General features: G+C 34.4%; 1 protein-coding gene across 1 annotated transcript in view; it reads right to left on the bottom strand.

The window, feature by feature from the left end:
* LOC150079265 (uncharacterized) overlaps nucleotides 1-15,860 on the bottom strand; it is a 359,584-nt gene that overhangs the window by 270,598 nt on the left and 73,126 nt on the right. The window contains exon 3 of the mRNA XM_090383011.1: nucleotides 2,564-2,685. Coding sequence (XP_090239137.1) covers nucleotides 2,564-2,685 — 122 coding nt within the window. The remainder of the gene's footprint in view (nucleotides 1-2,563; nucleotides 2,686-15,860) is intronic.

Below are 15,860 nucleotides of genomic sequence, written 5' to 3'. Positions count from 1 at the left end.
TTATAAATGATTTATTTATTCTTCTTCTTTCAGCCAAACCGATGATATTCCAATTCACATTTTCTAATTCCTTTTCCAGCTCTAATATCCTGTCTTCACTGATGAACGATCTTACACTGTAACAGGCCAAGTTTGGTTTCCATGCATGGCAGTCTGGTCGTACCCAGAGATTCTTAGCACCCTCTGCTTCCACTCTGATCCTCTTGCTGCCGTAAGAGGGGGAGTGAATGGGATTATGACATCCTTCTACTAGCAAATGTTTGATAAATCATCAATAGTCATCATGGGCCTGCCTTGCAACCTGGCGCCTCCGTAGTCAGGTGGGCAGGAGCAGCAGTGAGTAGCACACGCTTCTTGATTAGACCGGGGTTCGAGCCCATGACCACCAAATATGGAGGATGTGTAAAGGTCACAGAATGACCACCGCATATCTCCGGAGCAATATGGCCTTAGTTGCTAATGCTCCTAGAAACCAATTAATAAACAATCAAACACCCTTGCAACCTGTCTACAATGCTTGGAGAACTTCATGTCTGACTGTATCGTAACACCCAAGTCCCTTTCTTCCACTACTGGCTTTAGTTCAACTCCACCAAGTGTATAAGGTATTTTGGAGTTACTGTTCCCCAGGTGTAATGGACTTGAAACTATTAGAATTAACCACTATCTGAACAGTTCAAGCTCATTCAAAGCTGGTATTAATGACATCTATGATACCTTCTGATCATTAAAAATCTAGTATTAATTGATGTTTACAAGGTGCAAGCCAAAAAAAGCTGGACTGGCAACTAAGAGTTGTTTGTTTGTTGTTTATTTGGTTTTTAGGAGCATTAGCAACTAAGGCCATATTGCTCCGGGATATGCGGTGGTCATTCCCTGACCTTTCCACATCCTCCGTATTTGGTGGTGACGGGCTCGAACCCCGGTCTAATCAAGAAGCACGTGCTACGCACTGCTGCTCCTTCCCACCTGGCTACGGAGGCGCCTGGCAACTAAGAGAGCAAATGGTGTATAGTATGGCTTTGTGCTACTAGGTACCATTGTATTGCTTCATTATGAGTTAGTTTGGCAAGTTTTGTCATTATAGCAGCTGCTTTGTTGTGTAAACCATTGTTTAAGTTCATATATTCAGCATATGCTGTGATTAGTGAAATCACAGCATATGCTGAATGACGATATGGCAAAACAGCTTCATTCACTGAACGCTTTCAGCTTTCAGTGATGATGCCACGGAATGACAGATATTCAGGTAGTTTTTTCAAGTTAAAAATTGATCAAACGTTGGCTGCATATTTCAAATATTCAGGTCATCCACTGCTGAGTAGGACTGACGAAAACATGGAAAGTTCATCAAATCATCTGTTAAAACCTACCATGCAGAACATGTCAGTGCATTTTAATTGAAAATTGGAATGTGTTGCAGATTGCAAATTTTGCCCCTTGTCTTCCCCTCAACCATAAGCAGAATAAAACTTGTTTGTGTGCTAGGACTTGCTAGATCACAGAAAGGACAGAGCTTCAATTCTAAGGTTATTATCCAGAAACAAAGCAACAGCTGTCCTACTGGAAGAGTATTCTCCACAACTGAAAAAGGGAGGCTCGGTTCATCAAAAATTTATTCTTGGAAGACAAACTGTTAACAGTATTGTATGGAAACCTTTAGCAATTTTGAAGAAAGATATTATGAGAAAATGTCTAGAAAAAGAAAAGTAGCACAATCAGAGCTAGTTGCAGAATCACATCAACATGCTGCTGGATACAGCCTTTTCGGTGCAGTAGTTTTTTTACCACAACTTAACTGTAAATACCCACCCTCCATATTCAGATGACTCCCCCCAACTGCTTTATAAAAACAGGGGTTTCAGCAGTGTCAGAACTGCTGGACTCTGTGAATTAAACTCTAAAGGGAACAATGCTGAGCTGTAACTAAGGTATTCCTATCCTCAGAACAAGTCTGGGAACTTTTAGCTAATCCCTCATATCATAACAACATATCTGATGTCCAAGAGAAAACTGAAATGGAATTCATTTCTAATATTCACTCAGTGGAAAATCTACTAAGTAAAAATTAATGCTGTAACTGTAAAAATTGCACATTCTTGCAAATATCATATCATTCATTATTAGTTGATGTTTATATACATTTTGCAAAAGTAAAATGCATTCTTTTGCAACATGTGATCTGCATAACATTATGTTTAATAGCTGTTTGTTATTTGGTTTTTAGGAGCATTAGCAACTAAGGCCATATTGCTCCAGGGATATGTGGTGGTCATTCCCTGACCTTTCCGCATCCTCTGTATTTGGTGGTCATGGGCTCGAACCCCGGTCTAATCAAGAAGCGTGTGCTATGCACTGCTATTCCTGCCCACCTGGCTACGGAGGCACCCTGTTTAATAGCACCTTTCAATAATATAACAGGAAAAACAGAATATACTCAACATTTCATGACAACAACACATGATAGCAAATTCTGCTGATAAGCTAGCTTATCCCAAAACAAAATAAAAAGATTTATTTGTACAAATTTTGGGGGGGGGGGGGGGAATGTAAAACAAAATACCTCTTTCCTAAGTTCTTCCAAGTCTTTACTACGAGCCAAAACTTCTTCTTCTAGTATGGTAAGTTTCAAGCTCATGTCTTCGGTATCAGTATGAGGTAAGAAACTTAATTCTCCTTCCCCCTCTGAAAATAAAATGTCTAGATTTTTCAAAACAACTTTATTGATAAAATAATCTTTAAACTTGTAAAGTTAGAAAATTATAATATTATAGTGTTTCATGATATTGTGAGTAAATTAAAAAAATAACCAATTTCAACAATATAAAAATGAATTATGTGAATATACTTATTACAAAACACTTATTTTTGCAGTTTAATATAAAAAAAAACGTGCAATTTAGAGACAGTAACAAAAATCATGCCTGATTCTGGCTCTTAGGAGTTTAAAATCCGATCATCTTCTATTTTATTAACATGATAACTTTGAGTTTGTAGAGAAAATAGCCTACCTTCCTCATTTTAAAATTTAAATGGCATAATATTTAATTATTTCTAATTTCTTCATCAGGATTACAGTAACTACCAGTATAGACCTACTAGGAGTGTTCATCAAACATATATAGAATAGAAATTCACCTCTGTTAACTCGAGTCAATTCTAGCTTACTGTTTTCTTAACAAAATCTCCAGGCCTAGTCAAAATAATGAAGAGAGCAAACTCTAAGAGTTCTTCCAAGTCATTTTTAATACTGCTCATGGAATAATATAATCCACTTGCTCAGAGGAAAATATTTTGACTTACAGTTAATAAAACAATCTGAAATACAGGCAGTTCTCGCTTTACGAGTTCCCAGGTTTGTGAGTTTTTTTTCCCCAAGTATCAACAAAATTGAAAATATGAACATTAATTGCAAAAAATGAATGTTAAACATTCATAAATATCACATTCCAAACCACGTGCATAGCTATACAATATAGTGTACCCAGCGTTACGATATTAATCAATTCGAGAGACACCATCTTATTGTTAAAATATCGTAATGTGAACCCAATAACACGTTGTGTTTTGGTAATTTGTTTCAAGATCTCGGAAGTTGAAATTTCCGCTGTATAACTAAGCTATATCTCTCTAAAATGTCATTTTTAAGGTCATGAGCATGACCTTAAGGCCATATAAAAGGTCACGAGCATGGTTTGTAAATTGTATTAGTTACCATTTCAAATCATTAAAATGCACTACACTTTCATCGTTATCATATGTTCCATTATAAGAATCAATTTTAAACGCCCTTGTGATATTTTTCTAAAGCACATTTTTGGAGGTCACATCATAAAACAATAAAAATTGCATTTTCCTATTTATTGGATTTTTCTGTTAGTGCAATCAATTATAAACAGGTAGTAAACTCGATGTTATTACATTTGCGAAAATACCGATAGCTGGAATTGTGAGGTTTTTTACATTATTATGGTGAAATGTGTTTGCCCTTTACTGAAATCTTCAATCGTATAAAAAAACAAACAAATTTTCAGAATCTTCTCTTCATTCCTTTTTTTTTTTAAGCTTCATAAACTTGTTACTCCATGCTAATCATGTTAGTTGCAATTCCCACAATGTTAGTGTGTGCCATTAAAAAATGCTTATGCATGCAATAGTGAAATTTATAAAGAAAAGAGAAGATTATCTTGGAAACAAATGCCTCTTGAAACATTTTTGAAGACGACGATTCCTTGTGCAACAAACCAATGAGTGCCGAGACGTTAATGAGTGATCAACGAGTGTGCATTTAGTCGATGATGATGAAAAATAAACATTCTTTAACATTTGTAAATAATTTCTCTATTATTATAATTTGCTTGATTTTAAAGGCTACGTTTTCATTTTTTTCGATAAATAAATTATTGTTTAACATAAAATAATTAGCTAACTAATTTCATTGTTGAGAACATAACCCCTATTTTTAACCTTATGTCTATGGGAAATAAATTCCCGCTTTATGAGTTTTCGCTAGGAACGAATTAACTCGTAAAGTCGAGAATTACCTGTACACAACTCATAAAGGATTCATTTATATTTAAATATTCATATTTATTACATAAAAAAAAATAAATCGGTTTATTTAGACTAATGCAAAGAAAATTTGCCATGTTGGTGTCTGTTTGAGGGTAAAGTACCAGGATTGGCTGGTGGGAGGAATTTGAATTTCTGTCTAATTAAAAAAAAAAAAAAAAGAAAAGTTCCTTCCTGTTGTTAACAGGATCTGAACCAACAAAATAATAATATCCATTTATTAGTGAAAATAACTGTTTATTTGCTACCAGTCAGAAATGCAAAGCAGTAGATCACATTAATACAAAAAGCTATGGAACAGAGGATTGACCAAAAGTTAGTCAGGGGGCATCCCAGAGCAGCTCCAAAGCACAGACATGACACACAACAATGACAAGCACAGAATGTCCAGAGACAACCATGGAATTACTACAGGGACAGATAGATAGATAAAATAGATATGACAGATAGATAAAAGTGAATAATAAAATAAACAAAGTAACAATATAATAATTTATGAGTTCAATTAATTTTGCTGCAAGGGAAAGAGATTTATTGTAAATTAATGAGGTAGAGTCTAAATTTAACAAGTTAACATAGAACCAAAATCAAAAAAGCAATTTTTCAATAACTGGTTCAGCTGACCATGAAAGACGTTGTTCTCACAGACTCACAGCTGGGCCTAAAGAAAAAGAAAAAAAAAAAATCTAAGAAACCAGTATTCAATAGAAGAGATTTTTTTAAGTCTGATTTAAAAACACTAGCCCAGACCAGTAGCACAAAGAATGTTAGGTTTGTTCATTATTGTTATTTGTTAATAGTACAGGTAGAGTGAATATATTCCAGGTTTTGGTTAACAGCTCTTGTAAAAGTTTATTGACAGATACTTTACATGATTGTAAAAATTTATGGAGTTGAAGTAAATTCAGAGATCTTTACACTCACGGACAGGAGGAATAATCTGAGAATCATGAGAGGTTATGATCAGAAAGATGCTCTTTATAACAGAGATTTGAAGATAACTAGATTTTGATAGATTAAGGAACAAAGGATTAAGGAATGCAAAATTTGAATATAGGGAGTACACTGTGTACAGAAAGGAAAGACAAGAGTGAGGAGGAACTATGTGCTTAGTTAAGAAATACATAGAATCTAAGACAGTGCATCCAGTCAATGTGGATGGCCAGTGCAACGCTGAGTCAGTTTAGTGTGACATAAATACTGGGGGAAACTGAGAGGAGGAGTATGTTATAGGCCTAATGATTGTAAAGAGTATAACAAACAACTAGACAGACAAATATAGTGGAGCAGTAAATCAGAATGTCTTATAATGGGAGATTTTAATTTTCCAGACATGATGAACAGAACTTGTAGATTGGTCACACACAGTCACTAGCAAGACCCCTGTGGATTTATTTGATGACTGTGTTCTACACCAGCATGTTAAAAAGTCAATAAAAGAAGGCAATACTCTTGATCCAATTATCAACAGCCACTCTTTATGCATTAAGAATCTGCAGATTTACTAAAATATGTAATTATTGTAAAGTGCAAAGGAAAGGACTTTCTTTTGTAAAGGTGACTACAACGGTCTCAGCCAGTTTCTAAACTCTATTCAGTGGGATCCACTGTTGATGTTACCAATAGCAAATTCTAAATGGAAAGCATTCAGAGAAGTAATCATAAAAGCTAGTAAACATTTTATACCAACTAAGAGATACTTCAAGGCAGACCAAGTAGATGCCAGAACTGATGAGACTAGTGGCATGGTAGAATAAACATGAAATATATATAAATTATCAGGGGATACAAAAACCTATAGTATGTATAAACGAGTCTGCGATCAAGTCACAAAAGGGGTTATGCAAGCTAAGGCAGATTATGAAGATGTTTCTGGCAAGGACTGTAAAGAAAAATATCAGTCTTCTTGCTTATGTAAACACTAGAAAGAAAGGGATGAATCACATTGGACACATGAATGATATAACAGCTGATGATAATGCTCAGGTTGTTGACAAACCAAATACTGCATATAGTTTGCATCTATGTTCACACATGAGAATAAGGGCATGTTATTAAAGTTATCACTCAGCATGAAAAAAAAAAAAAAAAAAAACTTAATTACAGTTATTAAACAGGACTGTTTCAAGAGCATGCATATAAAACAATTCAATTTAGAAATGAATCTGAGCTACTATTTTATGGTTAGTATCTTATAATTTCTGAAAAATTTATAGAATGCCACATGCATTTTTTGCTACTATAGAAAGTCTTAGAATAGACAGAAACAAAAGGTATCTTAATTTTCCAAAATTGTAAGAACAGCACTCTCTTGCCATTTCATAGGGTTCAGTTCTTGAAAATCTTCACCAATGGTGAGCTTAATACCTAAAGGAAAAAGTATGATTAGGGAAATGGAGGTCCCAAGTGGTAGCCCTCATAAATATATATTTTTTCTCAAGTAAATAAAGATATATTAATCAAAACGAATTACTATTATTAGCTACTTTGGCATATATGCTAATGCACCTAATATCTGCACATTGTCTTCATCATGTGTGTCCATCTATTCATCCACATGTAACAACTTGACTCCCAGTGGATGGATTTTCATTAGCTTTTCTATTTGGCTCTTTCAGAAAAATTGGCCAGCCATCCTAAATTCATTAAAATAATACAGCAATTTATTATTTCATTTTTTTTTCATATATCACATACCTTGTAATATATATTGAAGTTGAAGCCCTGGATATTATGTTTGTTGCAGTGTGCTGATTATTATAATGAATAAGAAATATGGCAGAAGCATAAAAAATAAATGTTCTCAGTTCACACATAAAAATTGCTTTTTTCTCATTATTTTGTTATTAGTTTATTAAATACATAAATCACTACTATTTACTTATTACATTAATCACAGCAGAAACACTACATATGTGATATATTTCAATTGTCATTAAAATCTAGGAAGAAATAAGTAAAACTGCACTATGACAGTATGCAACAATTGTTTATTAAATCACAGATGAATTTAATCAAATGCAATTTACTTAATTTATTAAATCAATTGCATTTGATACACACTGGATTATAAAATATTACAAAACATGAATATATGTAGTGAAGTGAAAACAATTACTTTTATACAGTTAGTATTAGTAACGGCCGTATGGTGCAAGAAAGCCTATGGCTTATGCTGCACCAGCCAAAAAAAAAAAAAAAAAAATCCGAACAAAACAATGATAAAAACAAAAATTAAATAAATAATAATAATTAATAAATAAATAAAAATAATAAAATGAAATAAAAAGTAAATAAAAAGGAAATTAATCCTATCATCCTATGCGCTTCCCTCACCCGAAAGTACTATCCAGATGACCTTTGAATTTCCCCAAACTGTCGGCCTCTACCACCCATGAAGGCAACTTATTCCAGTAATTTATAACTCGCTGGCTAAAATAAAACTTCCTGCAGTCCAATCTAAACATTTCCCCCCGTAACTTGAATTTATGTCCCCTAGTTCTAGCATCATTTGTAATCTTGAAAATTTTGTCCTCATTCATTTTACTGATGCCTCTCAGAGCCTTAAACACCTCAATCAAATCTCCTCTAAGGTGTCTAGTTTCCAAACTCTGCAACCCACATATTCGAAGTCTTTCTTCATAAGGACGCCCTTTTGCCGATCTCACCAGGCGAGTTACCCTTCTTTGCACCCTTTCAAGAAGCTCGATGTCTTTCTTTAGGTGCGGTCTCCATACTTGAACACAGTATTCCAAGTGTGGTCTAACATAAGCCTTATATAATGGGATTATCACGTCCCTATCTCTACTTGCAAAAGTTCGATAGATCATCGACAGGACACCATGGGCCTTCCTTGCAACCTGTTTACAATGCTCAGAGAATTTCATGTCTGACCGTATCGTAACACCCAAGTCCCTTTCCTCCAGTACTGGGTTTAGTTGAACTCCACCAAGTGAATAAGTTATTTTGGGATTACTGTTTCCCAGGTGTAATACCTTACACTTTGTTGGATTAAAGCACAGCTGCCATTTTTCTGACCATTCTTGAAGTCTATCTAGGTCTCTCTGAAGAAGCTCAGCTTGACAGTGATCATTAACTACTCTACCAATTTTAACATCATCTGCAAATTTAGACATCATGCCCTCTATCCCTTCATCAATGTCGTTTATGAAAATCAAAAACAACAGTGGTCCTAATACTGATCCTTGGGGAACCCCACTTCTTACATCAACCCAATCTGAGGAATAGCCATTTATCACAACCCTCTGCCTCCTGCCCTGAAGCCATCCTTCTATCCATCTAAGGATTTTCCCAGTGATTCCAACCTGTCCCAGCTTATAAAGCAACCGCTCATGTGGGACTGAGTCAAAAGCTATGCTGAAATCTAAATAAACAATGTCGAAATTATTCCCTAAATCCAGCTCGTGAGTGACCCTTTCAAAATAGCGAACCAGATTTGTTAAACATGATTTTCCCTTTACAAAACCATGCTGAGTATCCTTGAGAATTTCAATTCGATCCAAATGATCCTGAATTCCACCCTTGATCATTGCCTCCATGATTTTCCCTACTACTGAAGTCAGACTGACAGGTCGATAATTTCCCACTTCACTTTTAGAGCCACCCTTATGTATGGGAGATACATTTGCACTTTTCCAATCCAAGGGAATCTCCCCATAGTCTAGTGATGCTCGCATAATTAGCCTCAGTGGTTCAATGCACTCGCTTGCCGCCTCTCTTAAGATTATAGGGTATATTCCATCAACTCCAGGAGCCTTACTGGTCTGTAGGCTTGAAAGTTTTTTCATTAAATAATCTTGCGAAATTTCAATATCATTAATTACATATTTTTTTAACTTCGCTCCCACAATTTCCCATTGCCACAAAAGGCTTTTCATTTGTAAATATCGATGCAAAATAACTGTTGAGTTCATCTGCAACGGCAGCTGGTGTATTTATTACTGTCCCCTTTCCCTTACGTAAAGGTCCGATCTGGTTTGTCCTGCTCTTCTTGGCATTTATATATGTGAAGAATTCTTTATCCCCCCTCTTTGCTCTGTTTGCTAGTGATTTCTCATAAACTGCCTTTGCCTGTCGAACCTTTTCTGTAGCTCTATTACACATCACCTTGCAGCTGTTATAGGCTTCAATACTTTTTATTGCTCTGTAACGTTTCCATGCCACCTTTTTCTGCTCAAAGTTTTTAGTTAATCAATTAATAATTATTTACTTTTTGCTTCTATTAGTCTGCAAAAAAGAAATACATTTAATTAATTTAAGAAATGAAAATCTAATATGTCTGAAATGTAATACACTGTATACAGCAACTAACATATAAAGTATACTGGTAATACAATATATCCATACTGGGTATATTATATAGCAGATATGGCATTTTAAGCAACTTAAATTAGTAATAAATTAATCTACCTTTGATCCTGAGATAACAATGGTTGATGATGACGTTGACGACCCCTTGATGACGGCAATGAAGATAATGGAAAAAAAGAGGTTGACTGTTACTAGGGAGAGAGGTCCTTTGGACTCCCCTTGCCAAACACTGTCATATCAGAATCATCTAGATCACCATCCGAAAGGTGAATTGTGTATGGCTTGATGCATCTGGTAATTTTTTAAGCCAGTGCTTGATGGACAAGGCTCTTCTGGAGCTGCCTTCTTAACCTGTTTGAAGAAGGCATGTAGAGAGGTTCAACCAAGTTGTGATCTGAGGTGCCCAATTACTACCCTGAAGGAATGCATTTAAAGGAATCCTGAATAATTTGGACAAATTATTGAGGAATGCTCCTTTAAATCTATTCAAATTACTTGCTTCCACAATGTTAGGGTGGAAGTTTATTCCACTTATTAATGGAATAAACTACCCTCTGTCTGAATGCAAATTTCCACACATTATTCTGCAACCGTCATTTTTCAATTTAAACTTATGTTCCCTTGTGTTTGTCATCTAGGAAAGAGTAAAGCCATGAGAATTTAGTTTACTTAACCATTTTAAAATCTTATAAACTTCAATTAGATCACCACACAGATGCCTTGTTTCGAGAGACTATAATTTACAAAACCTACAACTTCCTTGGAAAGAATATCCTTTTATATCCTAAATCCACAGTTCCCAAACTGTGCATGACAGCACCCCAGAGCTCCACATTGAACTCACAGGGGCACTGCAGGATATTCTAAATTTTCAAGGGAAAATAAGTCAGTAAGTGATTGTGGTTATTTAAGAATGAAATAAAAATATTATTTTTTCTTTCAATTTATGTGTATAATTTTTTCAAAAGGTTACTAAGTTGTTAGGACATAAATACTTAATAAATGAAACTGTTAGGTATTTCTTTTGGCCTAGGGGAACCGTGAAAAAAAAAAAAAAAAAAAAAAAAATTACTGAGACATTAAGGGCACTGTGAACTGAGAAAGTCTGGGAACCTCTGTCCTAAACTAATCTTGTTGCTCTTCTCCACACCTTTTCTAAAGATATATATCCTTCCTAAAATTAAGTTTCCTAACTTCCATGCATTATTCCAGATGTGGCCTAATCATTACCTTGCCGACCGGGCTAGCCGAGTGGGTAAAGTACCTGCCCGGCAACCCAAAAAGGTCGCGGGTTCGATTCCCGCCTCGGGCTTGGATCAAAGTACTGCAAAAAAAACCTTGGGAGGTGCAATATGGCCACAGAAGCCGATGCGCCAACAACTACCAAATCAACAAAAAAAAAAAAAAAAAAAAAAAAAAAATCATTACCTTAAACAACAGAATAATCACCTCTTTGTCCCTGTGGCAAAGTTCCTGTATATCACTGACAGAATTACATGAGCATTCTAGCAGCCTGTGTGCACTGTTCAGAGAATTTTATGTGGGACTGTAAAATCATCTCTAGGATTACGGCTACCCAAATGCAGTTTATAATGTGGTTTACCTTGCATTTATAATGTTAAACCTCAGTTGTCACGGTTTTAGCCCATCTGTTTAGTTTATCTAGGCTTCTTGAAGTAGCATATTCTGATTACTGTAATTAAGCAATGTGCCCAGCTTCATATCATCAGCAAACTTAGATATTAAACCTGAAATACCTATATCAATATAATTAATAAATATTAAAAACAGTAAGGGGCCCAACACTGACCCTTGTGATATGCTGCTACTCATATTAATCCATGAAAAGCAATGGCCATTTATAACCACTCTGTCTCATCCCACTTAACCATCCCTTCATCCTTGAGTAATTTCTCCATAATACCACATTGCTCCAGGTTATACACCACTTGTTATGTGGTACAGTATCAAAGCCTTTACTAAAGTCTAAGTATATGATGTCAAATTTATTCTTTGCATCAAGTTCCTTTGTAACATTAGGGGCAAGTATCTTAATCTCACAGTAGCTAATCAGATTGGTCTGGCATGATCTACCCCCTTTTTTTTTTATGTAAACCCCAAACACAAGAGGTATTAGAACCTATAGTGCTTAGTACTATGCATGGGTTGGAAGTTGAGAAGTTGAAAGAAGATATTAGTTGACATTAGACTTGAGCATCTGTAGATTGCAATTATCAGGAAATACATATGAACGAAGGTTGTTCCAGAAAATGGAAGCTGAATGAATAAATGAAGAAGAAAAGCTGGTTCTGTGAGTTTGAAGTTGGACAGTAACATATCTATGCTGTGGTTAACTTATAGTCATATCTATAATCTATAAGGACTTCTCCTGAATCTGAGGATACTCTCATTATTGCTTCCTTTCATCATTTGGTGTGATTAATACTTAATAATATAAACATGGTTACTGGAAGGAGGAGGTTCACAATGATAGCAAATGCAAAACCGGCATATCAGTGAAATTCAGCAATTCCCTGAATTTGACTGATATACAATAAACCAAATTACCGTTGTAGAAATTTTGCTATAAATAGGACACGCTCAACTGGAGGGATATTTTAGGATCTTTTAATCACAATAATATTTTATTATTGTGATTTTTTTTTTAATTTTGTATTATCCACTGTTATGTTGTTATTTGGTTTTTTTAAGAGCATTAGCAACTAAGGCCATATCGCTTCGGGGATATGTGGTGGTCATTCCCTGACCTTTCCGCATCCTCCGTATTTGGCGGTCGCGGGCTCAAACCCCAGTCTAATCAAGAAGTGTGCTACACACTGTTGCTCCTGCCCACCTGGCTAAGGAGGCGCCATTATCCTTATTCACTGTGACAACCAAAGTAAGCAATAAACATCTCTAAACTAAAAAATGCATTGGACATATATTTAAAATGCAAGAAAGCCCTATATTTGTTTGGTGAACACATATAAACAAAGTTATAAAATTTGTTTAAATCCAGCAATCTAGAACTTGAGAATGATAAATATTCATTTTCCCCTATCAAGCAAAAGCAAAACTCCTATACAGTATTGTCCTTTTCAAATGTTGGTGATCTTATTTCAGGCTTGTTTCACAAGAAGAATCAGATTTACACCTTGAGAGTCATTATAATATCACATAAATAAAATCAAGTAAATCACCCAATCATGTTACAGCCTTAACCTATCTCAGCACACACTACATTTCATGAAATCACAGTTCCAATGCTATATAAGCTTGCTTTTTTTGCATCATTTGCCAATACTAATACAAATTAACCAAGCACAGCAAAAAAATCACACGAATATGCATGCTATTTTACTACATGCAACACTCAATATTTTTTTGGAAAAAAAAAAAGCAGTAAATTGTTTAAATGACATACTTAATGAGATTGATAAACATTCCAGTTGGGTAATAAGATAATGGGAATTATAGACATTCTTACTAGATAATAATAAATATTTCTGCTTTGATTTCATTTTTTTGTTGGTGCTTTGTTTCCATTTTTGCTCTCAATGTTTGCAAATTAAAACAAAGCACCAACAAAAACTCCATAGGAAAATTACACATAGGTGGGGGGCATGCCACATTTTGTATACCATCACTTTTTCAATTAAAAAATAATCAGTGATACAGCAGATCAAAATTGAGAAGATTATTGGGTGTAACCATTTCCTTTGAGGGTGATGTTCATCAAGAAATAAACTATTCTAACACTTAATACACACTATAAATATTTTAATAAATGACATTTTAATATTTTAATTTTAATATTTTAATAAATAACAAACCTTTTACTAGGGTTTGTAACATGATCCTTTGTTCACATGCATTGTCATGTCAAGAAGCTGATAAAGGGTTTGTAACATGATGTTCATTTATTAAAATATTTATTGTGATGCATAAAGTTTTAGAATAGTTTACTTCTTGATTATTGAGTCTGTATTAAAATTCATACTGATATAACTACAATAGATATTTTAGTATTTGAACTTAAAAATCGTTAGTTGATAGCAGGAAAAAGCATGCCTTGCCTGCTGCAGAATTAAACCTAAAATTTAGTTGTAAAAAACAAAGTGATAATATTACTCAGTTGAGACAAATTGGCTGATTTAGCTGGTTTTTTTTTTTTTTTTTTTTTAAAGTAAGATTACACATCTAAACTAGTAATAACGAAAAATAAAAAGCTAAAGGAAAACAAAAAAACTTTTATAAAACACTTCATTAGTGTCTACTATTGAGTTTATTTCCTTTATTTTTATTTATGGTGTATGGATAAGCAATAACACATTGTTTTCACTGACGATTATTACCATTGTTTATAAAAAGAATAATAAAGTAAAAAGTATATATATTTTAATTAACACTAATTTATTTCCTCCATTTTTAGAGGAGATAATTTTCATAAGAACTTTTATATAATATGCAGCCTGAACTGAGAACTTAAAATAATAATTACCACATGATAAATAGATATGCATTTACAAATTCTTTTGGGTACTGTTCAGCATAGTTCTAATCAAAAATGTATGAGACACACCAATAATTCTTTTATAGTAGTCTTAAAACAGATAGCCTGATGGACTGCTGTTGTTGCTGAACAACAGAATATGGAAAATATAAATTCAATAATAAAAATTATGACAATAAGAAACTATATGGCATATTATTGAAAAGAACAGGGTCATATTTTGAGGCTGCTTCCGCTCTCTTTTCAAAGCAATGCTAAAAATACAATGTACATCACAAAGTATTTCATACATTGTGATTGCATATTGTATCTTTATGCACTTTTTGAAAACTGGAATTGTATAACATGAAATGGGAGCCTCATTATCTTCAATACTTGGGTATTACAATACGGTCAGATATGAAGTTCACCGAGCATTGTAAACTGGTTGCAAGGAGGGCCCATGGTGTCCTATCAATGATTTATTGAACGATTGCTAGTAGAGATAAGGACATCATAATCCCATTATATAAGGCTATTGTTAGACCATACACGGAATACTGTGAACAAGTATGGAGACTGCACCTAAAGAAAGACTGTTCTTCTTGAAATGGTCCAAAGACGGGGTAACTCAGCTAGTGAGATTGACAAAATAACTTGAAATGGAAGCCTCATTATCTTCAATACTTGGGTATTGCGATACAGTCAGATAGAGCATCGTAAACTGGTTGCAAGGAGGGCTCATGGTGTCTTATTGATGATTTATCAAGCAACTGCTAGTAGAGATAAGGATATCATAATCCCATTATATAAGGCTATTGTTAGACCACACTTGTAATACTGTGAACAAGTATGGAGACCGCACCTAAAGACAGACTTTGTTCTTCTTGAAAGGGTCCAAAGACGGGTAACTCGCCTGGTGAGATTGACAAAATAGCATCCATATGAGGCAAGACTTCGAATATGTGGGTTGCAGGGCTTGGAAAGGCACCTTAGAGGAGACTTGATTGAGGTGTTTAAGGTCTGAGAGGCATAAGCAAAATGAATAAGGATGGAATTTTCACAGTTATAAATGATTCTAGAACTACGGGCCATAATTTCATGTTATGGGGGGGGGGGGAGGGATTTTGTTTAGAATGGATTGCAGGAAGTTTTATTTTAGCCAGCGAGTTATAAATTACTGGAATAAGTTTGGGGAAATTCAAAGGTCAGTTAGAATTACCTAAGGGAGGAGGGAAATGCGTAGGTTGTCCATTTCTTTGTCTCTTATTAATTTTTATTATTTTTTTTTTTAAAATGTTCTTCTTATTATTATTATTAATTTGTTTTTATTCTTATTATTTTATGTTTTTTGTTATTTTATTTTTTTTTTGGTGGTGCAGCGTAAGCCATAGGCTTCCTTGCACCATGTGGCCATTACTAATACTAATAATGTTTTGTTTAGTTCATTAGTGTTAAATTAGTA

The sequence above is a fragment of the Mastigoproctus giganteus genome, chromosome 10 (assembly GCF_048544385.1).
Source record: "Mastigoproctus giganteus isolate SK-2022 chromosome 10, ASM4854438v1, whole genome shotgun sequence".
NCBI lineage: Eukaryota > Metazoa > Arthropoda > Arachnida > Uropygi > Thelyphonidae > Mastigoproctus > Mastigoproctus giganteus.
Note: the sequence above shows the minus strand (reverse complement) of the source record. Positions and strands in the feature narration are given on the sequence as shown.